At 45.5% G+C, this 27,481-nt stretch overlaps 1 protein-coding gene across 1 annotated transcript in view; it reads left to right on the top strand.

Moving 5' to 3' along the window:
- Nucleotides 1–4,221: 4,221 nt before the first annotated feature.
- Nucleotides 4,222–27,481, top strand: part of IP6K2 (inositol hexakisphosphate kinase 2) — a 29,134-nt gene continuing 5,874 nt past the window's right edge. Inside the window, exons 1-3 of the mRNA XM_082664533.1 lie at nucleotides 4,222–4,284; nucleotides 24,687–25,014; nucleotides 26,919–27,141. Coding sequence (XP_082520659.1) covers nucleotides 24,813–25,014; nucleotides 26,919–27,141 — 425 coding nt within the window. The 5' untranslated portion in view covers nucleotides 4,222–4,284; nucleotides 24,687–24,812. The remainder of the gene's footprint in view (nucleotides 4,285–24,686; nucleotides 25,015–26,918; nucleotides 27,142–27,481) is intronic.

The following is a 27,481-nucleotide window of genomic DNA, read 5'->3' as shown; positions in this document are numbered from 1 at the left end:
CAAGCCCCAGGGCATGTGGGATCTTAGTCCCCTGACCAGGGATCGAACCCGGGTCCCCTACATTGGAAGGCAGATTCTTTACCACTGGACCACCAGGGAAGTCCCCTTTAATAAGATTTTATAGGTCTCCCACCTATACAGTTCCTATACTTTTCTTAATAATTTATTCCTAAATATTTTATAGTTATTATCAATTGAATGTTTTTCTTGTTTTTATTTCTAGAGGCTTATTTTTAGTAAATGCTATTATTTTAAATATATTTTTCTTGTATTTATCACCTTAAATTTTCTCTTATTAATTGTAGTAGTTTTCAAGAAAGTCCTTTGGATTTTCTAGATTTACAATCATGGCATTAACTAAAGAGATAGTGTGTAATCTCTTTCTTTCCAATATTTATAACATTTCATTTTCTTGCCCTATTACATTTGCTAGAACTCTAAGCCAATGTGTAATAATAATAGAGTTAATGCCAATGTTGTCTAGTTCCTCATTAAGAAGAAAAAAGTTTTAGTACCTGGTGTATGTTGACTTATGATTATTTTATATTTCATATCTTTTTCATAAATTGTGCCTTTGTTAGGTAGTGGTCCTCTTTATTTTGCTCAACGCCTGTCACCTTAAATCCTACCTTCTTTAATGTCACTGGCTACTCCTGCTCTCTTCTAGTTTGTGCTGGCCTGACCTCACTCTTTGCCAACTCCTTTATTTTCAGCCTTTTCTTTTCTTGTGGTTTCAAGTGTCTTTCTTATAAATAGTACGTGGCAGGGTTTTGTTTTTCTAACCCAGTCTCTAGGTCTTTAAAGGGGGTTCAGGGTGTCCCTATTTAGTATGATAAATATGCTTGACTTTGCTCATTCCATAATTACTTTATTTTTTTACTTTGTGGTTTCATCTTTTTATTCAGTTGAGCTATTCGAAACTACCATTTTTATAGGTCAAAACAGTTGAATACTAGCAATTTCATACAGCTAACTTATAACTTTCCTTTTCTCTCTCTCTCTCTCTTTTTTTTTTTTTTTTTTTTTTTGGCCACACCTCGAAGCTTTCAGGATCTTAGTTCCCTGACCAGGGATTGAACCTGGGTCCCCAGCAGTGACAGCTCCATGTCCTAACCAGTGGACCATCAGGGAATTCCCTCTCTCTTTTAAGAAGATGCCATTCATTTAATTTTTCTTTGGTAATTTGGAAATTCTAGTACTTTTCCATTCCATTAGTGGCTACCTTCCCTCTCCAGGTATGAGGACTGTCCCTTGGCTGGGCATAGGTAGCAGATAATGTGCCTGTGTTAAGGGGGAGAGTTCGAGAACAGCTGGCTCTTCTTCCTTGGTAGATAACTTGTATTATCCATCTGGGAGCTTGTACAATGTCCTCTTTCTCCTTGAAGTTTAAGAATTTTACTATAGTCTTTCCCTTCCATACTGCCTGGGAATGTGCTCAATACCGCCCATACGCAAACACAGCATTTTCTTTATGTCGGGAACTCCTATTGTTTGCACATCAGGATTCCTGGATTTGGCCCCCAAATCTCTGGTCTGTTCCCTCATGCCTTTGTGCTCTGTGCATCTTTTCATTGAGCTCTGAGCTATTTCTTCCATTAGACCCAATCACAATCTTCATAATCTTCCACCATGCCAAAATTGTGCTTTCCTTGGGGTCTTTGCACTTGCTATGCTTTCTGCCAGGAATGATTTCTCTTAGATCTTTCCCTGATCAGTCATGCCTTTGGTTGATCTTAGCTCTGATGTCCACTTCTCAGATTCACCTTTCCTGCTGCCTTAGACATAAACACAATACTCTGTACATCAGCTTGGTTCCTTTCCTCCACTGTATTCACTCTGCCCATAATTAGTTATTTGCTGTATTCATCCTTCACATGCTCCCCCATCCACTCCCTGCTGGATGGTAAGGACTCTGTAAATCATTTGAATTCTTGCTGTGTCCATTCTTGCCATGTACCCAGTATCTAGCCCCAGTAAGCCCTGGCTAAGCACTTATGGAAGGAATGGAAGAGTGAATTAAGACTGGGACTGCCCCCAGGGAGACCTTGCCCTGTCCAGTTTCCTCCCCACCCATGGGAGCACTGGAATGGGAGATTGGGTGGGCAGAGGAAGGGGCCATGCCTATTTGTGAAGGCCTGAATGACTGGTGCCTGTTGGGCTTTTATTCTGTAGCTACAGCAGCTACTGCAGGTCCTGAAGCCACAGACAGGGAACAGGAGCAGGAGCTGGGCCGGGTGTAATTCCACTGGGTGTGGAGGGCCTTCTTGGCCTGACCCAGGGCTAGCCTTGGTCTGGGGCACTCTCATCCTGCCACAACATCCCACTGCCCCATTTTATTTTTTATCACTTAATACCACATGGCATTCTTTTTATTTAGTCCAGTCAACAGGTATTTCTGGAGCTTACTTGGTGTTTGAGGTGGTCAGGATACGTTCATGAGCAAAAGAGATTTCCACTTTAGACATGAGAGTGCACAGACTGTGACACATGAGAAACTTTAGGAGATGAGCAGTGCTTCTAGAGGTGAACAAAGGAGATGCAGGCAGAGAGGTAATGGGGAATAATGGAGCCCTTGCCAGCTCTGGCTTTTCTTTGGGGGAGTTGCTACTGCAGGGTTCCGAGCTGGGTATGAGAGGTTCTGACTCATGTATTCATAGGCTGATGTGTGGAGAACTGACTGAAGGTGGCAAGGGCAGCAGCAAAAGACTGGGATGTGGCTGTGACATTGTCCTGGGGAGAGATGGTGGTGGCTTGGACTAGGTGGAAGCCATGGACCTGGCAAGAAGTGGTCTCATTCTGGGTAGATGATGCAATGGAAGCAACGGGACTTCCTGATGCATTGAATGTAAGTGGGAAAGAAAGTAGTCAAGACAAAGTCTGAGGTGTTTGGCCTGAACAGTAGGAAGGACTGAGCTGCCATCACTTGAGCTGGGGGAGTTGGGGTGGAGTAGGTTTTGGGGATGAGCTGGAGCTAGGGTGGCACAAGTTGAGTTTGAGGTGCCAAGAGGAAGTCAGAGTGCGGGTGCCTAGTCCATAGCTGGACATTGAGTCTGGCACTCAGAAAAGGTCTGACTGGACATACACCTTTGGGAGTGATAGACATGTAAGTGGAATTTGAAGCCATGACCCTGGGTAAGATTATGAGAGCAATAGTGTAGACAGAGAAAAGGTGAAGAGGAGGAACCAGTGAGGTCAGAGGAAGCCAGGAGGGCATGGGGCCCTGGAAGCCACACAGGGATTGTGCTTCCAAGAGAGGAGAGATCAGCTGGTCACAGGAAATCTTTCCTGCCTATCCTCGTAAGGGCAGGCTTTTTTTTTTTTCCTACTGTTTTTGTTCACTGCTGTATTTCCAGCACAGAGCGTAGATGCTCCATAAATAGTTGTTGAATGAATGAGTATATGCATGAATCCACACCTCTGCAAACAGCCAGCACACAGGGATTTTTTAAAAGAGCAGAGAACAGGTAGGAGGCTCTACCCACTCTCAGAAGCATCCCCATCCTCCCTTGCTTTTGCCAGCCACAATGATATTAACTCAGGTGGGAGACCTTCTGGCTAACACAGGGCCCAGAACAAACGAGCTTCAGACAAGCTCTGTAGTGTGGAGCTTGGTGGAACCTGGGTTGGACACTGGGTCACCCACCAGTCCACAAAGGACTATACAGCCACTCCTCTGTTCACCTCTCTATATCGAGTCATTTGTCCATCCATCTACATCCAGTCATCTGTCCACCTGTGCATACAACCGCCCTTTATCCACCGTCTACAGCCACTCTTTTGTCCATCTTTCCGTCCAGCCACATCCGGTCCTCTGTCCATCCATCTGCTAGGGTGACCAACTTCCCAGATTGCTGCAGACTGTCTCAATGTTAATATTGAAAGTCCTGCACTCCAGGAAACCGCTGGGACCCAGGAAAAATGGTACAGTTGGCTGACCCATCTGTACCCCTGGCATCCCGTATTGCACCCCTGGGCTCGAAGCCCACCTGTCCACCCAACCTGACTTCCTTGGCCACTCTCTCCCATCGAGGCAGACAAGACTCCACCTCTCTCGCTAACCCCGCCCCATGCACCGCCCCTTCCGGAAGCCACTACAACGAATCCGGGCGCCCTAGCAACAGCGCTTTTTGGGCCGCCCAGTCCGCGAGCTGGGCTCCCTGTGCGAGCCAATAGTGAGGGGCTCCGGGAGTGAGGCGCGGGGGGCGGGGCTCGCCGCAGCGGCCGCCATCTTGGTGGGAGAGAAACAATAGGACGGAAGCTCCGCGGGACCGGCTGAGGTAGCAGGTAACGCCCGGTCTGCTCGGCCTACCGCTCTGCCGCCCCAGGGACTTTGGAGGAGGGTTTCTCCGGGTCGTCGGGGAGCGAGGTCTCTGGTCATTAGCGGTGTTCCCGGGTTTTTTGGGAGGGGCTCTCCCGCGATGATGGGAGTAGGAGAGATCTCTCAGGGTCCTTGTGGGGCCAGATTTCCCCGGGTCATTTGAGAGAGGCATTATTTCTTCAGGTTATTGGGGAGAGACGATTTCCCCTGGTTTTGACGGGCAGAATCTTACCTGGTCATTGCGGGGGGGGTGTCTCCCGGATATTTTGGTGGTGCGGGATCTCCCTCTGTCATTGAAGTCTCCAGTCATTGGAGAGGGTGAGATCTCCTGGGTCATTGAGGGGGTCTCCCCAGGACATTGGTGGCCACGATCTTCCGGGTTATTGACGGGGGTCTCCTTGAGTCTTTGGCTGGAGAAATCAGCCCAACGCCTCAGGTACGGTTACCTGCGGCCGGCAGATGTGCAGCCATTTTGAGTGTTGAATGTCAGTTGGGCTTGTCAGCTGGTGTCTGGTGGGGGAGTCTGCACACCTAACCTTCTTATCCCAAAAAGTCCTAAAATGGATCCGGGGACGTCTTCTTAATAGTGATAAGCTTCACCATGGATGGAGCTTTCATTTCGTTCACGTTGGATTACAGACTGTTTTTTGTCTTTTGCGTCCTAATGATTTGTTTCATTTTTGGCTTTTATTCAGTTTCATATATGAAAGCCGAATTGCAGAAAAATGAGTCCAAATATTGTGAAAGGAAAATGTAAAAACCAGTAAAATCTAGTGCTCTTAAATACCGGGGAAATAAAACTAATCACTGATTGGAATGAAGCATTTTGGTAACAAAATGTACATAGAACAAGAATAAGATAAAATCATCTGAAAAAATAGTTTTAAGTACTAAAACTTCTAAAAAGTGGTAACAGAAATGTTGCAGATCACAAGTTTTATGATACTTTGTATAAAGCGCCATAATTACAGTAGTTTTGATGAATTCTAGTATTTAATTAGTTGCTGTATTAGCATTTTTAGCAGGGTAACATTTTAAGTGAACTAAAATGCTTATTTACGTAGATTGCTGCTGTGGAGTTTGTGTAATTGCATCCTGTAATCTGGTGTTAAGTATTTAACGAGAAGTTTCAGGGCAGTATTGTTATTGTTTTAACTTTAACCACTACCAGAATTAGAAACTGAGCAAAATGAATACTTTATCATATTGATGTAATAGGCCAGTGAGTGGATCACTTAGTAACTTTTTCTGGAGGCAAACATCAGTTGAACGGTTAACTGTTACTCCAGCTGGTTGACCTGCTTTGTGACTTTAGAATAAAATTCTCAGGAATTGTTAGAAATCAGGTGGATGAGAGCTAGGACTGGAGTTGATACAATTGTAAAAACCAGTTTAGCAAATGTAATAGACTTCTTTTTGTTTCAAGGCTTCGCAGGTGACAGACAAGTACATGGTATACCAGCCCCATAGCTGTCTGAGCAGTGGAATGTGTGAGGAAGGCACAACTTCTGACTGATGAACCTTAACCAGTCTTCTTTGCAGAGGGGTGCAAGGGGTGCCAGAGCCTTCGGTAACACCGTAGGGAGATATCACCGGTATCTAGGCAACAGGGATGAGCCTCCCTGAGGCCAGCTTGCTGAGGTGAAAAATTTCCATTGTTTGGTTCATAAAGAGGATGCACTGGGGAAGAATTTTTCCTTTAAGTGACGTTGTTTTACCTAATGGGGTAATCACCTTAGACAAATTGAACACATTTTTGTGTAGTAGATGATTGCTTTCATGTGATTACATTTTAAAGCATGTTTTTGTTTTTTAAATTATATTTTTGCCTATTTGCATACCAAGTAATAAAAGTAACAAGTAATACTAGTGTTTTGTAATATATTCTGGTAGCAAGGAAGGGGCCTTTTCCCCCAAAATTGAATTTAGCGTTTACCTCAGAATTTGAACTAAAAGAGTCTCCTAAAATGATGGATACTTGGTTTGGGTTTGTCAACCATCCATCCATCACCAGCTTCTGCAGTTACCAACTCCTAGCCAATGTTGTTTCATTTACACTCTGCCTTCCTCCCCTCCCCTTAAAAAAAAAAAAAAAGCTGAATTTTTTTAGGAAACCTATCCCCAAAGTGTATATTATCCAAAAGTATTTCATTATACATTATTAGTGTATCTCTAAGACAAGGAGCTACCCATGGTTTTTACACCATTATTATGCCTAAAATACAATGATAATTCCTTAATTTTTTTTTCAAATATTCAGTCATGGTCAAATGTCCCTGATTGTCTCATTATTTTTTTATAGTTGTTTGTTCAAACTGGGATCCAGATAAAGTCTGCATATGGCATTTGATTGAAGTGTCTCTTTTGTCTCTTAAATTTATATATGCTTACTCTGTTTTGTAATTTATCTGTTCACACTGTCATTTATCCTGTAGGGGTTCCCATATGCTGGCTTTTGCTCATCACACTGTGTGCTTGAGACCTTTTGACTCTGGTGGCTGGCTTTGAAGGAGTCACACCTGTATATCTTTTCAGTGAAGAAGTTGTGTTGGAACTGCCAAGGCTCATTCAAAAGTGAGCCCCAAACCTTGAACTCTGGGGGCTGTCAGGGACCTATAGGGCCACACAGTGCAAGACCCTCCTCCTCCCTCTGTGTCATGTGGTCCAGATTTTCCATGTGGAACAGAGAGGAGATTCTTACCCTTGGCCTCCAGGAGGATGAAGATGTTTTGCTCCTTGTCTCCTTACAGACCTCCTTCTCTCACACTGACCTTGCACCCTCTGCTCACAGGCTGTTCACAATCATGGGGGCCTCGACCCAGTGCTCTTCTTTCTTTTGCACATTACTCTTGGGGTGCCTTCTGCCTTCCCTTTGTAGGTAATTCCCAAATCTGTTTTCAAGTTAAGTTCACTCAAGCTTCGCTCCCACTGCTTCCAGCTGTCTGCTGTACATTTCTTCTTGATTGCTTGATTATCCCTTATATTTAAGTGTCTGCAGCTCAACTCACTATCTTCTCAGCTGTTTCTGACTTCATGAACAAAACATCCTTGTTCTGACTTGTGAAGACTCAGTATCTGACTCATCCCTCTAATTTGATTCCCTGAATCAGGGATTCTGAAGATAGGGTCCATAGTTGCCCACTCCACAAATTGTATGCAGAGTTCAGTGAGGCTGTGAATTTTCAGGAGAGTCCCACAGTTGTCTCAGATTCTCTAGGGGGTCTGTTGCTCCCTCAAGGGTTAAGGACAGTGTGCTACACTTCGCCATCTATCAAGTCCTGCTTCTTTACCTCCTCCCCCTCCTTCCTTGGTTCTTCTGTGTAGGCTGGGCAGGGCAGCTGGCTCTGTGGGTGCAGTGGAGAAGACAGGAGACTGTGTGCCCTGCCATGTATGCCACTGAGTAGGGGAGGTAACATTAAAGAGGTCCGAGACAGGTGTCTGGAGATAGCAGTCCTGTTGTCTTGGTGACCCTAGAACCTGAGGGCTGTCAGGACAATTTCCCACCACCCCCTGCCCAGCAGTTGAAGTCAGAGCCTTTCTGAAGCCAGGTTTTTCCTTGTCTCTGCCCGGTTAATTTTCCTAACATAAAATGTCGCCACCATACTCCAGAATCCAGTGGCTCACATACTTTATAGGTTGGGTCAGAGTGAAACAATGGGTGAGATCTTTTAAAATCTATGCTCCCAGCGATTCTACTTCTAGGACTTTTTCGTACAGAAATACTTCACAGGTGTGCAAAGACAGATACAAGGATGCTCACTGCATTATTGTGGTAAGAAAAAAGTTGGAAATAGTGTCAGTAGGGAAGTCGATATATACATTATGATTTTGTGTGACTATTATACAGCCTTTAAAAAGACTCATATATAGACAAATGTAGCAAGATATCTAAGTCATATAGTTTAGTTGGGGGGGAAATGGCAAAACAGAGGACAGCTATTGAATGATTCTACTTATATGGGAAACTGGAGTACTCAAATTAGAGACAGCAAGTTGAATGGTGGTTACCAGGGGCTGGGGAGTAGGGAGAGTGGGATTTATTATTTAATGTGTATAGTTGCAGTTTGAGATGATGAAAAAGTTCTGGAGATAGTGGTAATTATTGCACAACAGTGTGAATGTACTTCATGCCACAGAACTGTATACCCCAAAATAGTTAAAATGGTAAATTTTATATTGTGAGTATTTTATCACTATTTTTTAAAAGTTAGGTGAGAAAACTAAAGCTGATTTTACTTGGGAAAAAAAAGGCAAAACAACACATATAGCCTGATCCTATTTGTGGAAAGAATAGAAAAATGCACTGAAGAAAATCTACAGGATAAAGAGACCCCAAACTAATAATGGTGGTCATTTTATCACACTTGTAACCAGTTTAAAAATGTCTTCTTTTAAGAGCTAAGCAGGATGTCCCTTGGTACTCCATTCTTCTGCCTGTTGCGGAAGCCCCGTTTCTTCATCCGCCTCAGAAAAGTGCAGGCTTAACATGCCCTCATCCACTTATACTGTCAAGTCCACCCTCTGGCCTCCATCTTCCATTGGACTTTTTGTAGGAACTGGAATGGTGGACAGAGGACAGCTCACGTTTGAGGAGTGCGTTGCATGTAAGCCAGGCAGTAGGCTAGATTTTTAAATCTTGTTCCCACCTTATGGCACCTACATAAAACTACCATGACTAGTTTACAGATGAAGGCAGGCACCAAGAATAGGTAAAACACCATTTATACCCAAGTATAAGGCAGGCCTCAATTTGTCAGGGAGATTTTATTTTATTTTATAATTTATTATTTATTTTACTTATTTTTAGCTGTGTCAGGTCTTAGTTGCGGCACGTGGGATCTTTTCCTTGCGGCGCACGGGCTTCTCTAGTTGTGGCACGCAAGCTCCAGGGTGTGTAGGCTCTGTAGTTGTGGCGCGTAGGTTCCAGAGCACGTGGGCTCTGTAGTTTACAGCACGCAGGCTCTAGCTGAGGCGTGCGAGCTCAGTAGTTGTGGTACGTGAGCTTAGTAGTTGCGGTGCGTGGGCTTAGTTGCCCCACAGCATGTGGGATCTTAGTTTCCTGACCAGGAATCGAACCCATGCCCCCTGCATTGGAAGCACACAGTCTTAACCACTGGACCACCAGGGAAATCCAAGAGTTTTTGTTCTTTATGCCAACAAAATGCCCCTTGGTTAAGACTGAAATCGTTGGGAGGATGATAACTTCTAAATGTGGTATCCAGGTCAGAACAGGTAGCAAAATAAGCACCTGGTAACAACAGAAAAGTCATGCCTTGATTTGATTTTGTGCTAGTGAAATGTAGCCATTGTAGAAGTGATGTGGTCAACACCTACAGCACCCACCCACAAAAAATAAAAATGATAGGAGCTACGGCTGCCTTGCCTAACACCCTCACTGCGCTACGTCTTTTACCTGTGTTCTTTTCATTCCTGGCCACTCTGCAAGGTGGTCAGAAGTCTCATCCCACTCTGGACTGAAGGATTTCAGGCTTTGGATTTTTTTGAAACCTTTCTGACTTGGAGACAGGCCTCCAGTACCTGCTTTCACAAGCCCCTTTGGGCAACTGGAGTCAGCCTGGGCCTCTTCTGCTTGCTCTCTGTCACGGCAAATTCACAAAACTTTCTTTGCACTGCTGCATTTTTTTTTAACTCGTCTTGTGAATGTATTTAACTGAAACTCATGATTGATCAAATGGGAGATCATTTAGTATTACCTGCATTCTCTGTGTATCCATCTGTTTACCTTACTTGAGACATATACTTGTAGAAATTGAGTGTCCAATCCCAAGCCTAAGGAAGAGTAGAACTTTTCTTTTAATGGAATAAGATGTGTTAGAGACCAGGAGGCATAACACTTGGCTCTAGTGTTGTTATTTCTGCACTTAGTTTTCAAGAATGTGCCTGCTCGATACCTGAGCTGGATCCCAAAGGCAAACCCCCCGAGCCACATCAGTCTGTCTTAACCCCACCACAGCCCCTTGCCTTGAGCCTTGTTCATCTTTAAGATGAGCTGCTCCAGGGCCACAGGGCTTTCCTATCCACAGCTGCACACTCAGAAATGAGGTGGCCCCATGGGCTGGGTGTGCTTGTCATACTCTCTTGGGGAATGCAGAAATCTTGCATTGCCCTGCAATGTTTGTTTTATAGGAATAATAGACCATTTTTGTTTTACAAGTATAAAACTAACATTGGATATGCATTTTTACTATAACCTTCCCTCCTTCTCATCTGTCCCATTCTCTGATTGAGATCCCAGGTCATGTCTAAACAAATTCAGTGTTTTTGCTGAGGCTGCAGCAACATTTGTCTTGGGATTAACCTAAGTCCAAGCCTGCCGGCTTTCACTTTGGTACGCATTTGCTTAATGTGCTTTAAACTTGGTATATGTGGACTGTGCCTTACTCCTCCTTCCCCTCTCATGAGCGAGAGTTCACAGTTCAGCTTCTTCTACAGGGTGCCTGTGGAGGTGTGTGGACCCTATATCTGTTGGCTCTAGTGCTAAACATAATCATACTGTTTCCTTGAGAGATTGCCCGAGTAAGCAACAAAGGAAGAAGAGAGATGGATGAAGTATACCAGGCCAAAGAATGTATGTTTTTATGAACTTGAGCAACCTGACAGGAAAAACATACACCAGTAACTGTTAAAGCACTTACTTGCACGTTGCTGAGATTACTGTCTACCTAAGTTAGGTTTTTTTTTTTTAATTTATTTAATTTATTTTTATTTTTGGCTGCATTGGGTCTTTGTTGCTGCGCACAGGCTTTCTCTAGTTGCAGTGAGCAGGGGCTACTCTTCCTTGTGCGCTGGCTTCTCATTGCAGTGGCTTCTCTTGCTGCGGAGCATGGGCTCTAGGCGCGCGGACTTCAGTAGCTGTGGCTCACGGGCTCAGTAGTTGTGACTCATGGGCTCTAGAGCGCAGGCTCACTAGTTGTGGCGCACAGTCTTAGTTGCTCCACGGCATGTGGGATCTTCCCGGACCAGGGCTCGAACCCATGTCCCCTGCACTGGCAGGCGGATTCTTAACCGCTGCACCATCAGGGAAGCCCAGTTAGTTGGTTCTTGTTGAACATTTTCAGTTTTTCTTCTGTTATGAATAGAGGTTTTACATATAAGGCAGTGAAAGATGTCCTTTCACGAACAGTGTCTGTTCTCCAAGGTGAGTGCCTCTAGAGAGACAGCTGAGGTACTTGCCAACCCCCTGCTGAAGGTGTGGGTTTTTCTTGCTCTGTGTCCTTATCGGAGCATGAGAACACACATATCTCTCCCTTAGGTTCTTTGAGTTGCCCCTGCCCTTTGTAGAACCTGTGCTGGGTTTTATGGGTGGCTTGGGATGCTGCACCTACATCGGGAGGCCAGAGGAGGACGGTAAGCCCAGGATGCAGGCTCCTGGCGCATTTGGAACATTGGACCTTGCAGAGGTGCCAGCTGCCACCTGACAGACTCTGGGCAGTGAAAAACTGATGGATATGGCCAACACATCTGGGGCAGATGAGGGCTGGGAAAGGAAGGAACAGGCTACCTCTCTCCCAGGAATGATTTATCTCACTCTCAAAGAGTGTTTTTACTTTGAAAATACCTTAGGCTCTTTGTATAGAGCCAAAGAAAGGGAATAGTGGTAAAATATCAAAAGTGGAAGTGCCCCGTTGGCCTTCCCTCCCAATCCTCACGTCTGTTGACTGACTGAAGTCATTGCCCTTCTCGCAAGCTGCGAGATTCCAAAGGCGTCAGTGTGTAGTTTGCTTCAGAACTATGGGTGCAGTTGAACTTGATTTCCCTAAAGAAGTTTTTAATATTTTGCTGTGCCTTATTTTGGAAAGAAGTCCCAGGACTCATAGAGGATGATTGACGAATGGTCATGTGTTAAGGTATAGTGCTGTGGGGCTTCCCTGGTGGCGCAGTGGTTGAGAGTTCGCCTGCCGATGCAGGGGACGCAGGTTCGTGCCCCGGTCCGGGAAGATCCCACATGCTGCGGAGTGGCTGGGTCCGTGAGCCATGGCCGCCGAGCCTGCGCGTCCGGAGCCTGTGCTCCGCAACGGGGGAGGCCACAGCGGTGAGAGGCCTGCGTATCGCAAAAAAAAAAAAAAAAAAATAGTGCCGTGACCTATGTGGTGTCAGGAATTTTCTCACTCCCATATCTCGTTTTTTTCCCGGCTGGTCATGGAGGAGCACTGACTGTAGTTAGAGTAGTTGGGTGATCAAAGCTGCCATGTTGATGCTGTTAGCCTGGGATGCTTAGCAGACCCCTGAGGGGAGTATTTACCTGAGTGAGGTGTTGTGAGGACCCAGAGGAAGTTGTGCCCTCTGGGCACAGGATCTGGTGTAGCGCAGGGCACACGTGTCCCTCTACCAGCAGGTACAGCCCTCATTGTGCTGGCCTGGGCGGGTTGGGGCTGCCTGGGTTCTGTGGCTGGCCATGAGGACTGAATCATTTTTGGCACCACTAGTTTCAGAGGATGAGTTCATGTGTCATCTGGTTTGGGAACTGGCTGAGAAATGAGCAGGGGTAAACGTTGACCACAGGCAGGGAGCATATAATCTTGCCTGAAGCTAATGGACTGTTACTTAACTGGCACATGAGAGAACCATGACTAAGGTAGGAGAGTCCCCCATAGATCGAGAGCTCAGAACAATTTTGGCCATAGTCTTCAAGGGTCACTTCTGCATGTTCCTGTTGTGTATGTTTCCCACATGATGGTGGGATTTGTAGTCTGCATCAGGAGGAGGAGACTGGAGATGGAAAATTGCCCTTGAAGAGAGGAAACAGGCTTTTTGGGGGGGGGGAACAGGCTTTTTAAGGAGGACTGATAATTCTTGGTGTGTGTATGGAATACATTTAGGTATTTATAAGTAAATTTGATATTCTGATAAAGGGGACATGTGACACCTTAGAATCAATAATTTAGATTTTCTTGAAGGAGTAGTGCTCTACTTTTAGCTAGAAAAACTTTTTAAATTGCTAAAACTCTGTAATTCAAGCATTGTAACTGAGGAATATATTTCTAGGTAGGCTGAAAGCTCCTTCTCCCTGTCCCCCTCCATATTGGGATGCTCTAGTCTTTCATTCCAGAAATCTGGTCTGATGAGGCAAAGAGATGTGGCAGTGTGATCATGCTGCTGGTTCGACAGAGAAGCCTCTGAGAGGCTGCTGTTTCCCTTATGGAAAAGCTTGTCCGGATTTTTGGAACAGAATCTGCTGTTTCATTTGTCCCTCAGAATTGGTGGAAGGATCTGCATTGTTGTGACTTTTCTTGAAATACTTCCACTTACAACTTGTAGTTTCTCCTTTATTAAAACTAGAATAAAGGGACTTCCCTGTGGTCCTGTGGCTAACACTCCATGCTCCCAATGCAGGGGGCCCGGGTTCCATCCCTGGTCAGGGAGCTAGATCCCACACACCTCAACTAAGAGTTTGCATGCTGCAACTAAAAAAGATACCGCGTGCCACAAGGAAGAACCTGCACGCAGCAATGAAGATCCTATCCTGCGTGCTGCAACTAAGATCTGGTGCAGCCAAATAAATTAAAAACAAACAAACAAACAAGAATAAAATGCTGATGGGGGGGAAATGAACACCTGGTGTTGGACCCCAGGCATTTGTGTCAAGTTAATAGAAGGCTTCTGTGTCTTGTCTCTCTGGCCCTGCTGCATGCTTTGGTGGAGCCAGTGCCTGCTATGACATGGGGGTGACCTTTCCAGCCTTCTTAGCAGTGCTCTTTCATCTCAAAGTACCTGTCATTTTCCATGATGAGGCCTAGGTGATCTGGTGCCTCAGTGCACCCATCTGTAGTGGGAGTGATCCTAGTATCTACTCCAGAAGGCTGTGTTAGGAGGGAGGGAGTTACAGAACAGACTAACAGCTTGGTAAACGGTAGCTCTTTTCTCTGACATGGTTGTATCCCATTGTCACTGAAGATTGAGTTGGTCACTTCCTCCTCTGACCTTTCAGCACCTTGTACACATTTCAGGGACAGGATGTGTTGAGGTGATTATCCTCCCTTGTTTACATGTGGTCAGTCTCCCAGGGTCTCCATCATGGAGTGGAACTCTGAGCATGCAGTGTGGGTTGCATCAGGGTTTTTTGGCAGATGAGTTTAAAACCTTCAAGAGCTGAGCAGCCATCTGGGTTTCTTATTTCAGTCGTAGTGAATTATTTTTCCCCCTAATATTTTCACTCCCAATTATAAAGGTAACAAACACATGCTCTGAGTTCGAGAAAATTTCAAGAAGTTTGGAACATTCAGAAAACGGAAGAGATGGGAATAACAATCTTACCACTTAGTACTGGGCAGATCCAGCTTTTGTGGTGGCTAAAGTTTATATAGTGTAACAAATATATATAATTGATTTATATAGATATATAATTATAAAACCATCTTTAAACAAAAGAATTTACAATTATGAAAACAATAAGGTAAGAAAGTGAACTTATCTACAAAACAGAAATAGAGTTACAGATGTAGAAAACAAACTTATGGTTACCAGGGGTAAGGGGAGGGGAGCGATAAACTGGGAGATTGGGATTGACATATATATACTTCTATATATAAAATAGATAAATAATAAAGACCTACTGTATAGCACAGGGAACTGTACTCAATACTCTGTAATGGTCTATATGGGAAAAGAATCTAAAAAAAGAGTGGATATATGTATATGTATAACTGATTCACTTTGCTGTACACCTGAATCTAACACAACATTGTAAATCAACTATACTCCAATAAAAATTTTTTTAAAAAAAGGGCTTCCCTGGTGGCGCAGTGGTTGAGAGTCTGCCTGCCGATGCAGGGGACACGGGTTTGTGCCCTGGTCTGGGAAGATCGCACATGCCGCGGAGCGGCTGGGCCCGTGAGCCATGGCCGCTGAGCCTGTGCGTCCAGAGCCTGTGCTCCGCAACGTGAGAGGCCACAACAGTGAGAGGCCCGCGTACCGCAAAAAAAAAAATTAAAAAAAACCCCAATAATGTAAGAAAGTAAATGTTTGGATTGAAAAAAGAAAACACAAAAAGTTACACATTTCAAAAATCAATGGTACAGTATTTTTTCCCTACATTTCTGAGCAGCATATTGACTGCCTCATTCTATGACAGCAGTGTCATAATTTTTCTATAAAAAAGTCACATAGGGACTTCCCTGGCGGTCCAATGGTTAGGACTCTGCGCTTCCATTGCGAGGGACACAGGTTCGATCCCTGGTCAGGGAACTAATATCCCGCATGCCACACATCGCAGCCAAAAATTTTTTAAATAAAGTAAATAATAAAAAGATCACATAGTCACTACTCTAGGGTGGTTAATTGTCATCTGCTTTCCATAAATTTATTTCATTTGTTAGCTGTCATTTAAATTTATTGTAGGATAACACCTGTTACAGTTTTTTAAATTTATTTTTTTAAAAATATTTATTTATTTATTTGTCTGTATCAGATCTTAGTTGCGGCATGCGGGATCTTAGTTACCCAACCAAGGATTGAACCCCTATACCCTGCATTGGAAGGCAGATTCTTTTTTTTTTTTTTTTTTAATTAATTAATTAACTTGGCTGCGTTGGGTCTTCATTGCTGCATGGGCTTTCTCGTTGTGGCGAGCAGGGGCTACTCTTCATTGTGGTGCGTGGGCTTCTCATTCTCTTGTTGTGGAGCACAGGCTCTAGGCACACGGGCTCAGTAGTTGTGGCTCCTGGGCTCTAGAGTGCAGGCTCAGTAGTTGTGGCGCACGGGTTTTGTTGCTCTGCGGCATGTGGGATCTTCCCGGACCAGGGCTCAAACCTATATCCCCTGCACTGACAGGCGGATTCTTAACCACTGCACCACCAGGGAAGTCTTGGAAGGCGGATTCTTAAATCACTGGACCACCAGGGAAGTCCCATCTGCTTTCTGTTATTGACAACTTAGAACAGTTTCTTTCAGCCTCACAATTCATCATATGTCATGTAAATTTTTAGGATTGTCATCAAATTTGGGAAACATGTGTCAAATTTTTTTCATATATCAGCTGTGAGACTTCAAGACATTCAACATTTTTTTATACAGTGACTCCAGGGCCTTGGGAGGGGGTGGGCAGCCATGACCCCTGTGAGTAGCTGGTATTTTTGTTTTTAGGGTTTTTTGGTGCATAGTAAAATGAACATGACATAAAATTTACCATTTTAACCACTTCTGAGTGTACAATTTAGTGGCAAAGCTGGAACTTCTTGCCAGTCTTTTCCTCTGTAAGTCTTATGATATAGTTCAGCTAATATCATAGATTATACAATTTTGTATCTTCCTTTTTTTTTTTTTGGCTGCCCCACATGGCTTGTGGGATCTTAGTTCCCTGACCAGGGATCCAACCTGGGCCCCGGCAGTAAAAGCATGGAGTCCTAACCACTGGACCACTAGGGAATTCCCTGTGTCTTGCTCCTTTTAATTGAAGAGCATATCAGATTGTTTTAAAAATATAAAAGTGATAAACAATGTTTTATAGTATCCTAATAGTCCATCATACACTTTCGTATTGCTGGATGTGGAGGTGAGTGCGTTCACGTTGGGGTAAAAGAGATGTCCTGCCAGGACCTGATTTTTATGGAGCAGTGGTGGGAGTTTTCCTGGGGTTGGTGGTAGTTTGATGCCATATACCCATGACCCAAATGGGTCAGTCTGGTCAGCCACCTTCCTTGGTGCCTCCCACAAGGCAAACATTAACAGCTTTCTTCTCTTCCTTCCTGGCTTTATTTTGCTAAATCTCCTTTTGGTTTATTCATTTTGTCACCAGGGATTGTGCCTTATCTGCTGCCCAGCTTTTCTAGAAGTCCAGATCATGGAGGGGATAATTTTTCTCCTGCACTGTCTTGCAGAGACACCTTGTTTGAAGCTGGATGGCAGACCCACCAGCATTGCTGAAAAGGCCTTCAGCAAATACTCAGCACCAACCCCATGGCCTTTCTTTGCTTTGCCTGCAAAAGATGGGGATAATTATCTTTCAGTGATAACTTAGCAACCTGAAAGCCTTGGGTGTTTGGGATGTCAACTCAATACTAACACAGAATTTCTGAATTCTAACTAGTATATTTGTTTCAAACTATGATAGGATTTTAATCTTCTCGTATCCACATTTTAAAAGTTTATTCTTCAGTGACCATTCTTCTACCTGATTTTCTACAAGAGAGAATTTTCCAAGAGGTTGGTTGTCATTAGATTAAGAGTTTAGGCTTTGTTTACATGAAATGTTTCCACACCAGCAGGACCCAGATGAGTATTCAGGTGCAGGGTCCTTCATTTATACTCCCCAGTTAGTGCAGAGTTAATAAGGTGGGAGATTATAAATGCAAAATTAATACCCAGCTGATGCTCAGAATGCATTTTGTAAAGTGTGTGGCGTGCCGCTTTTTAACGATTGTACTCCCTGTGCAGTTGGTGTGGGTTTGGATAATTGCAGTGGGTGCCTTTTGAGTTCTCTGTTGATCTGTGTGCAGCAGGTATTCATGATGCAGTAGTGATTTGAGGCACATCCTGTGGAGTGCTTACTCGGTGCTGGTGCTCTTCTGGGCTCTGGAGATTCAGCAGTAAACAGAGCAGTCAAAAATGTCTGACCGGGGGCTTCCCTGGTGGCGCAGTGGTTGAGAGTCCGCCTGCCGATGCAGGGGACATGGGTTCGTGCCCTGGTCCGGGAAGATCCCACGTGCCGCGGAGTGGCTGGGCCCGTGAGCCATGGCCGCTGAGCCTGTGTGTCCAGAGCCTGTGCTCCGCAGCGGGAGGGGCTGCAGCGGTGAGAGGCCCGTGTACCGCAAACAAACAACAACAACAAAAAATGTCTGACCTTATGGACTTTTTTTTCTGGTGGGGCAGGGTGGAGGAGACAGAAAATAAACAGGACAAATAAAACATATAGTATGTTAGGTGGTGATAAGTGCTGAGGAGAAAATAAAGCATGGTTGTGTAAGGAATGTGGATGGGGAGATATGGCACTTTTAGATGGGGTGGCTAAAGAAGACTTCATTAAAGGTGATATTTGCATACAGAGCTGAAGGAGGTACAAGAGTGAGCCAGGGAGATATCTGGGGAAAAGTGCACCAAGCAGAGGGAATGGCAAGGACAGAGACCCTAAGGTAGGTATGTATCAAGCATGTTTGAGAAATAACAAGAAAGCTAGTATAATTGGAGCAGATTTGCTGTTGATTTTTCTTTTGTGATGGGTGTTTTACTGCAAGGCTTATTGGGCCATTATGCTTCTGTTTTTCTCCTTTGTGTGTAAAGTATGCTTTTGCTTTGGCTTTACAAGAATTTAAAAAGATAACTGGAACTTCCCTGGTGGAGCAGTGGTTAAGAATCTGCCTGCCAATGCAGGGGACACGGGTTCGAGCCCTGGTCCGGGAAGATCCCACATGCCGCGGAGCAAATAAGTCCTCAAGCCACAACTGCTGAGCCCGCGTGCCACAACTACTGAAGCCTGCGTGCCTAGAGCCCGTGCTCTGCAACAATAGAAGCCACCACAATGAGAAGCCCGCACACCACAATACAGAGTAGCCCCTGCTTGCCGCAACTAGAGAAAGCCCGCGTGCAGGAATGAAGACCCAACACAGCCAAAAATAAATAAATAAAATAAATTTATTTTAAAAAACCCTATTTAACAGCTAATATCTTTTAATTACAGTCTTTTCTGATTATTAAAATAATTTGTACTTATGAAACTTTTGTAAATTAAAAAATTCAAGCTGTTTATTGAAATATAATTTGTATACAATAAGATTCATTGATTTTATTTATTTTAATTAATTTATTTGTTTTTTATTTTTGGCTGTGTTGCGTCGTCATTGCTGTGCGCGGGCTTTCTCTAGTTGTGAGCGGGGGTTACTCTTCTTTGCGGTGCACGGGCTTATTGTCGTGGCTTCTCTTGTTGCGAAGTATGGGCTCCAGGCGTGCGGGCTTTGGTAGTTGTGGCACGTGGGCTCAGTAGTGTGGCTTGCGGCCTCAGTAGTTGTGGCTTGCGGGCTCTAGAGCACAGGCTCAGTAGTTGTGGCACATGGGCTTAGTTGCTCTGCGACATGTGGGATCTTCCCAGGCCAGGGCTCAAACCCATGTCCCTTGCATTGGCAGGTGGCTTCTTAACCACTGCGCTACCAGGGAAGCCCCAAGATTCATTGATTTTAAGTCTATAATTTGATGAGTTTTGACAAATTTATGCAGCCATGTAATCACTGTTCCAGTCACAGCATAGAACATTTTCATTACCCCTAAAAGTTCTCTTGGACCTCTTTGCAGTCAGTCCTATTCCCCTACCTCTGCCCCCTGGCAACTGCTTTTCTACTTTCTGCTATTACAGTTTTGCTTTTTCTTGAATGTCGTATAAATGGAATCACACAGTATATAGTCTTTTGTGATGGTTTTTTTCAGTTAACATAATGCTTTTTTTTTTTTTTTTGCGGTACGCGGGCCTCTCACCGCTGCGGCGTCTCCCGTTGCGGAGCACAGGCTCCAGACGCGCAGGCTCAGCGGCCATGGCTCACGGGCCCAGCCGCTCCGCAGCATGTGGGATCTTCCCGGACCAGGGCACGAACCCGCATCCCCTGCATCGGCAGGCGGACTCTCAACCACTGCGCCACCAGGGAAGCCCAACATAATGCTTTTGTGATTAATCTTTGTTGTTGCTATATCAATACATTCCTTTTATTGCTGAATAATATTCCATTATATGGATACACCACAGTTTGTTTATTCATTCACCCATTTGATGGACATTTGGGTTCCCACCTTTTGGCTATGGTGAATAGTGCTGCTGTGAACATCTGTGTACAAGTCTTTATGTGGACATTTGTTTTCATTTCTTTTAGGTAAATACGTGTGAGTAGGATTAGTGGGTCATATAATAAGTATATGTCTAACTTAATAAGAAACTGCCAAACTGTTTTCCAAGGTGGCTGTACTTCTTTTATTCCTACCAGCAACGTTTGAGAATTCCAGTGACTGACCCTGGTGGTATAGTCATGGGTTGTGTATGGATGTGTGCAGATGCGGTCAGTGGCTCTGGGCTCATGGAGCGGAGGTGCAGATGGTCAAGGTTATTCGTCCACCATTGGGCTAGTGTGCTTCACACCATCTTCTGTGACTGCCCAACCCTGGGGCTTTTCTTGAGGCAGAGTATGTAGCCCCAGCAGAGCCCATTTGTAGCCTCATGAACCACATTCTAGATGTGTGAGCTAAGGGCCCAGGGCTTTTCATGAGTCATAGTTGTTTTATTTGCAGTATTTTATAAGTTAAGACTATTAAGGCATTGTTTCCAGCAGATCCTTAAACCAATTTGATAGATTTAGGGCGATGGGCTATCAAATTGGTTTTGATATGGGGGAAATCTGATATGGGGGAAATCTGTGTCTTGTCCTAGGATGAATCATGTTCTGTGTTTCTTACCTATCAATAGTTTCGTGGACAAACGTGAGGCAATTTGGAAAGCTAAAATAGATGCTAAATCTGAAGCCAGTGTTTTATGGTTATTCCCTGTCTCACTAGATTCAGGGTCCATACATCACATGGACTTCTCAGTAACCATTAATATTCTAGGATTCCTGGGAAACTGGGCCTTAGACCTCAGATGTTTAAAAACCTTTAAGAGATCCAACTGCTCAAACCACATGTGGAACAGAAAAAGAGTAGCAGTGAAACAGAGCAGATGCTTTGGGCATTTTTCTTTCTTCTGACCAGGCTGAAGCCACTAGAGAAGAAGCTGATCTGGGGTGTAATCCTTGGGAAGTTGATCCTTCATTTTCCCACAGGGATAGGGTCTGTAAGGGACCCTAGAACAAAAGCTGCATTTCTTTGTCTGAAGCCCCAAATGTAAGAAGTATGTTGTATAGAGAAGCCATAGTTATCTTCATATTGAGAGATTGAACATAATTGAAATCAAAGAATCACAAAACAGGACTTAACCTTATTATGTGCAATGCAATGATTTTTACTGTTTTTTCCTATTTGATTAAAACAAACTGCTGGTTACCAGAAAACTGGAACCCAAAGGGAGCAGGGACTTGGAATCTTCCTCCAAGCAATTGAATGGCAGAACTGGGACTAGAATCTGGCTCCACCTCACTACAGGATCAGTTTTCTCCCTAATTCTACCATTTAGGAGTTTCCTCTGTCATCAGGCTTGGCACAGGCGAGAAAGGGCCTTATTTTCCTTGTCTCTCTACCTAAGATGATGATTCTTCTCCGGGGAGCAATGTCCTGTGGACTGCCAGAGTTGGGTGCTGGTGGGAGGGTTGGCAAGGTTCCGTGTCAAGGTTCCAGCAGCTAATGAACACACCGGAGACCTGGGAGAAGGAGGTATAGAACCTCACTGGGCTTTTCAGCCTCCAGCCACACCCACGAACCATACTCCAGAGAGCTGCCATGAAGGACCAGTTTTTGTTTTGGATTTTTCGCTGGAGGTGGGGAATGGGTAAGAGAGATGCCTGGAGAGCGATTTTTTTTTCTACTTAATTGAATACATTTAAGGAGTCTTGAACAGAGTTGGAAAGGGATTGCATTGGTGTCAGCATTGCTGTAGTAACAAAAGGAGTTTTACACGTTTATGAAAGGTTTGAATTGTGTTTCTAAAGTCTGGCCCATGGGGAGCATCTTGTGCTTTCACAGTTTAATAATTATGGTACCTGGTTCTTGCTTGGGTACTGGCAGACCGATCATGAGTCAGTAGCTTTCCTTTGGTGTTGCTCTTACTCAAGATGTCTTTTTCACTACTGAAAAACTGGTGTGAACTGGTCTCTATAAACCTAAAGGGCTTGCGTGGCCAAGCATCTCAGAGCTCCACCTTCCGGAGAGAGTCTGGAATAGCTGGAAGGTACTCATCCTTCGAGCTGATTGCCTGTGTTTTGTCTTGGGACTCCTCACAGCACATGCCCTCCTGAGGGCTTCTGTAATGAGAAGGTAGTGCCAGGTGAGAAATCAGAAGCTTTGGTATTCTGCTCTTTGCATATAGGAAAGCTTATTGATTCCTAATCCTTGAGTCCAATGGGCGTTCTCTCTGAAAGGAAGAGATTAACACCAGCTAAACTCTTTATTTATTTATTTTCAAAATTAGTTTATTTTTTGGCTGTGTTGGGTCTTTGTTGCTACGCGTGGGCTTTCTCTAGTTGCTGCAAGCGGGGGCTACTCTTCGTTGTAGTGCATGGGCTTCTCATTGCGGTGGCTTCTCTTGTGGTGGAGCACAGGCTCTAGAGTGCGCGGGCTTCAGTAGTTGCGGTGCATGGGCTCAGTAGATGTGGCTCGCAGGCTCAGTAGTTGTGGAGCACGGGCTTAGTTGCTCTGCGGCATGTGGGATCTTCCTGGACCAGGGCTTGAACCCCTGTCCCCTGCATTGGCATGTAGATTCTGTACCACTGCGCCACCAGTGAAGTCCCTAAAGAGGCTGCTTTGTAAACAGAAAATATAAATACATAGTGAAAGCACTGTCACAGGACAAGATAAATGTCCCATATACTTTCTTTTTTTTTTTTTTTTGGTACGCGGGCGTCTCAGTGTTGTGGCCTCTCCCGTTGCGGAGCACAGGCTCTGGACGCGCAGGCTCAGCGGCCATGGCTCACGGGCCCAGCCGCTCCGCGGCATGTGGGATCTTCCCGGACCAGGGCACGAACCCGTGTCCCCTGCATCGGCAGGCAGACTCTCAACCACTGCGCCACCAGGGAAGCCCTGTCCCATATACTTTTAAGTGCTATACCAAGGCAGATGTGCCAGAGACCTTGGGCCCCAGAGGCAGCTGTGTGGGGGCATCCAACAGATTGAGGTTCATTTGGAAACTGTGGCTTCTTGTCCCTAGCCCTGGATGAGTTTCCTCAGCTCCCAGAATCAGCTTCATTGTTTCCAACAGGGAGAGAGGTGTCTACCTCATAGAAAGTATCCCGAGGACCATATGAAGTAAGTTCCTATAGTGAGCCTAGCATAGACTGGGGTGCTTTACCCACCTTAGAGGACAGTGGGCAAACCTCCAGCCAACCCATTCTCACCACCACCATCTCAGTTGGAGTCATGGGAGTTGGAGGAGTTCCCAGTAAGAAACCTGTACAGATACTGAAATGTAGCCCAAGCCCCGTTAGTAGTGCTAGTGGCAACTGTGTAGTCTGTAAATTATAGACAGAAAACAGGAGGAGGTTGACAGACCCTGAAACGGTCCACAGGCGCATAGAGGTGTGCTTTGCTGAGATCCAGTGTGCTTGGGGATCTGAAGTCAGGTCTAAGTTCCTGGATCTCAGTGAATGAGACCCCTTAGTGCCCCAAGAATGCAGCTTTGGTTTAAAGGTGTGCCCCAGCTTTTGGAGATCTGGATAGAACAGATAAAAATAGTTGGTGACCTAGAACACTGTGTATCTTTTTAAAAGGAGTTAGCCAGCCTTGATCAGTTGTTTTTCGATACAGACGTTAATCATTAAAGCTAGGCCCAAGCTCCACTGCTAATAAGGTTAATGGGGCTTGTCTTTGGCCTTGAGCAGGGAAGTGTGTGCACCCTGGGGGAGTAAATCTTACTAGTTGGTGCCTAAGTAGGTTTTCCCTTTAAATGCATTTTATAAAAACATAATTAAAGGGGCTTCCTTGGTGGCGCAGTGGTTGAGAGTCCGCCTGCCGATGCAGGGGACACGGGTTCGTGCCCCGGTCCGGGAAGATCCCACATGCCGCGGAGTGGCTAGGCCCGTGAGCCATGGCCGCTGAGCCTGCGCGTCCGGAGCCTGTGCTCCGCAACGTGAGAGGCCACAACAGTGGGGCCCGCGTACCGCCAAAAAAAAAAAAAAAATTAACGACCAAGAGTGAATCCTAATGTAAACTATGGTGCTGTATCAGTGTAGATTCATCATCATATGTAACAGGTGTACCACTCTGATGGGGGATATTGATAATGGAGGAGGCTGTCCATGCATATGCGGGGCATATGGGAAATTTCTGTATTTTCTCAATTTTGCCGTGAACCTAAAACTGCTCTAAAAAAATAAAGTCTATTAAAATATATTTATATAATTAATGGAGGGGCTTGGATATAAATTACTGTAAGTTTAACAATTTTATTAGAAAATGGTAAGATTTAATCAGGATATTAGGTTTGAAATTGTGATTTTACCTAAAATCACAATTTCGTCGTCGTGGCTTCGCGGTAGTGGCTTTCTAACGCCTGGTGGGGTGATTGGGGCTGTTTCGGGGTCCCACAACCAGTCCCTGCCAGTCGGCTTCGGCCCGCGGGGGAGAGCTCTGGCTGCTTGTTTCTGTGGGAGGAGGCGGGGACGAAGTGGGCGGCGTGGGCGGGACCCTGCGGGAGCTCAGGCTGTTTTGTTTTTCTGCTGGAAGAGGAGGGCTAGCGCCTCTAAGGCGGTTCTTGGCCCTTTCCAACTCCGTTGTCACTCTTTGCTTCCGGCAGAGCGTCCTAGCCCACACAGCCGAGGAGCTGAGGCCAGACAGACGGACGCACGGACAGACGACAGAGGACGCGCTGGCCGCTGCACCCCGCTGCCTCCCCCTTCTCCCTGCTGCCTGCACCTGGAGGATGAGCCCAGCCTTCAGGGCTATGGACGTGGAGCCCCGCGCCAAGGGCATCCTGCTGGAGCCCTTTGTCCACCAGGTCGGGGGGCACTCGTGCGTGCTCCGCTTCAACGAGACGACCCTGTGCAAGCCTCTGGTCCCGAGGGAGCACCAGTTCTACGAGACCCTCCCTGCGGAGATGCGCAAATTCACTCCCCAGTACAAAGGTGAGCCCCCAGCTGCTGTAGGGGTCGCCAGCGCCTGGCAAGGACATGCAAGGCGTCGCGGCCAAGGAAAGCCCAGGCAGCCATCCCCGGAGCCCTCACCCCTCCCACTCACTCTGTGTTTTCCCTCCTCCTTCTCCTCTTGGCCCTCCGCCCAGCACCTCACACCCTCAGTTTTCAAGTTGCGGTAAGATTGCTCAATTCTGTTTTGTTTTGTGGGTTTGTTTTGAGTTTATTTTTGGTGGAAGTGTAGTTGTGTTTTATGTTCAGGTGTCTCTTTATCTCGGTAACCCATAGTCCCCCATGAGGAGACATCCGGGGAAGACTTTGGGAGGATTTTACCCAGAATACTTGCCGCCTGCTTTTTGTCCTCCAGGAAACCAGAAGCCCTGTTGATTAGGTAGGCTGGGAGCAGAGTTGAGTCAGATGGAATGCAGGAGTGGGAGGCTTGTGCTGATTAGCTGAAGCCCTTTGCTATTACGGAATGTCCCCGAAATGGCTATATTACGGCAACCCTTTGATTCACATGTGGTGACTCTTTCTTCCTTTTTATAATGCATTTTGGTGGGGGTGGGGGGGAATCAGCAGCCAACAGCATGGTGTGGTCTTTCCTGGGGAGGGCGGAGATCCTTTGTAAATCAGGAAGAATCCATTAAGGAAAATAATTTTAAAGTTGCATTACCTGGTTATGCAAAAGACTCTTGAACAACTTGGGTTCTTCTGGAACTGTTGAAACATGCTCTTTGAAGACAGAATGTACTGGGCGTCTCTCTTTGTACTCTGAATATGCATGTGTGTTGCGGTCGGGGTGGGGGAGTTGGGGGCCCTCACTTGGTCCTTCTCTGTTGTTTTTTCCAGGACAAAGCCAAAGGCCCCTTGTTAGCTGGCTGCCCCGCCCCCATTTTTTTCCCCGGTTCTTTTCCCATGGCCACAGGAAAATGTGGTCCCCTGAATTCCCCACCCCGGCTCCTCTGCGCCCAGAGCCAGGTACCACCTCAGAAGTGTCGTCTCTCTGAGCACGCATTCCCCTGCAGCAAGGACTGAGCAAATTGAGTGATCCCAGGCCACAGAGGCCTGGGAGGAAAGGTGTTCAGCCAGTCGGCTGTAAGGCACTCGTCGGCACCTGCTGAAACACTCTCACCTGACAGCCCCCTCCTCAAAGACTGTCTAATTACACATGGCAGGTTCTAGAGACTCGGGGAAAGCTGCTTTCAAGGCCACTACGCGTCTGTGCTCCCAGCCCAACCCTATTTGCCTTGTGTTCATTTTGTTCTTTTGTGACATGAGACTGCAAAGACCAATAAAGCAATATATTCAAGAAGGGCAAAAGGCTTGGGGTGCCCAGTGCGGGGGCACTGCAAGAAGCCTTTGTTAGGGTGTCTTTTGTGCTGTGTGGTTTGTTTCATTTGCTCCTTTATTTTGTTTTGCTTGCCCAGTCTTCCCTTACAGTTGGATGCTTCTTACCCCTCAGGCAAATCTCTGTTCAGGCTCTGCTTTAAAGCAAGCCTCAAGGCTGTTGGAGTTTCTGTTTAGGGCCTTAAAAATTCCCACAAGATATAAAGAGCAAATGTTTTTACGTCTCTCTTAGGATTAGAAGAATTACATAAAAATTAATAAACATTTTCAATGATGGAAAAATGTGTCTTGTAATTCTTTGGCTCTTGCCTTGTTGAGTGCATCAGAGAGGAAGACTCTCGGCCATGTTTGCTCCTTAATTGCTTGTCTTGTATGGTGTCATCTTTTCTAGATGTTTTGATATTTGTTAGGTTTGCAGATGAGTTTGGGGCCTCTGGCAACATAGAGACTAAGGAACAGGGTAAGAAAAAACTAAACGTTACAATCATGTTATTTGTAACACATCTTCCTGTGGAATTAAAAGTCCTCTCTGTTCCTCACCCTTCTTCCAGGTGTGGTATCTGTGCGCTTTGAAGAAGATGAAGACAGGAACTTGTGTTTAATAGCATATCCATTAAAAGGGGACCACGGAACTATGGACAGTGTAGATAACTCAGACTGTGAACCAAAAAGTAAGCTGCTAAGGTGGACAAACAAAAAACATCACGTCCTAGAAACAGAAAAGATCCCTAAGGACTGGGTGCGCCAGCACCGGAAGGAGGAGAAGATGAAGAGGTGGGTATAGACTGAGAGGAGACTGAGCTCCGTGGGAGAGGAGGGATCTCAGTTACAGCCCAGTCCCCTAGGGCTAAGGACTCACACTATGGACTTATTAGTAGGTACCTCGTCACTCAGTGGTCAGTTCCCACATGGTGTGCCCAGCTTCTCTTTAATTGACTCTGAGTTATATCATGCCATTTCGGGTAAAACAACTGTAGTGGCAGCTGTAAAAAAGTTTCAGTCACTCACTCCTCCTGCATCTGCCCTGTGCCAGGCCCTATGTGGCATCCTGGGGATGTAGCAGTGACCCAGACAGAAGCCATCCCATCACCTCAGGTTGTTCACTGATAGTGGG

The sequence above is a fragment of the Grampus griseus genome (genome assembly GCF_964374135.1).
Source record: "Grampus griseus genome assembly, chromosome: 10".
NCBI lineage: Eukaryota > Metazoa > Chordata > Mammalia > Artiodactyla > Delphinidae > Grampus > Grampus griseus.
Note: the sequence above shows the minus strand (reverse complement) of the source record. Positions and strands in the feature narration are given on the sequence as shown.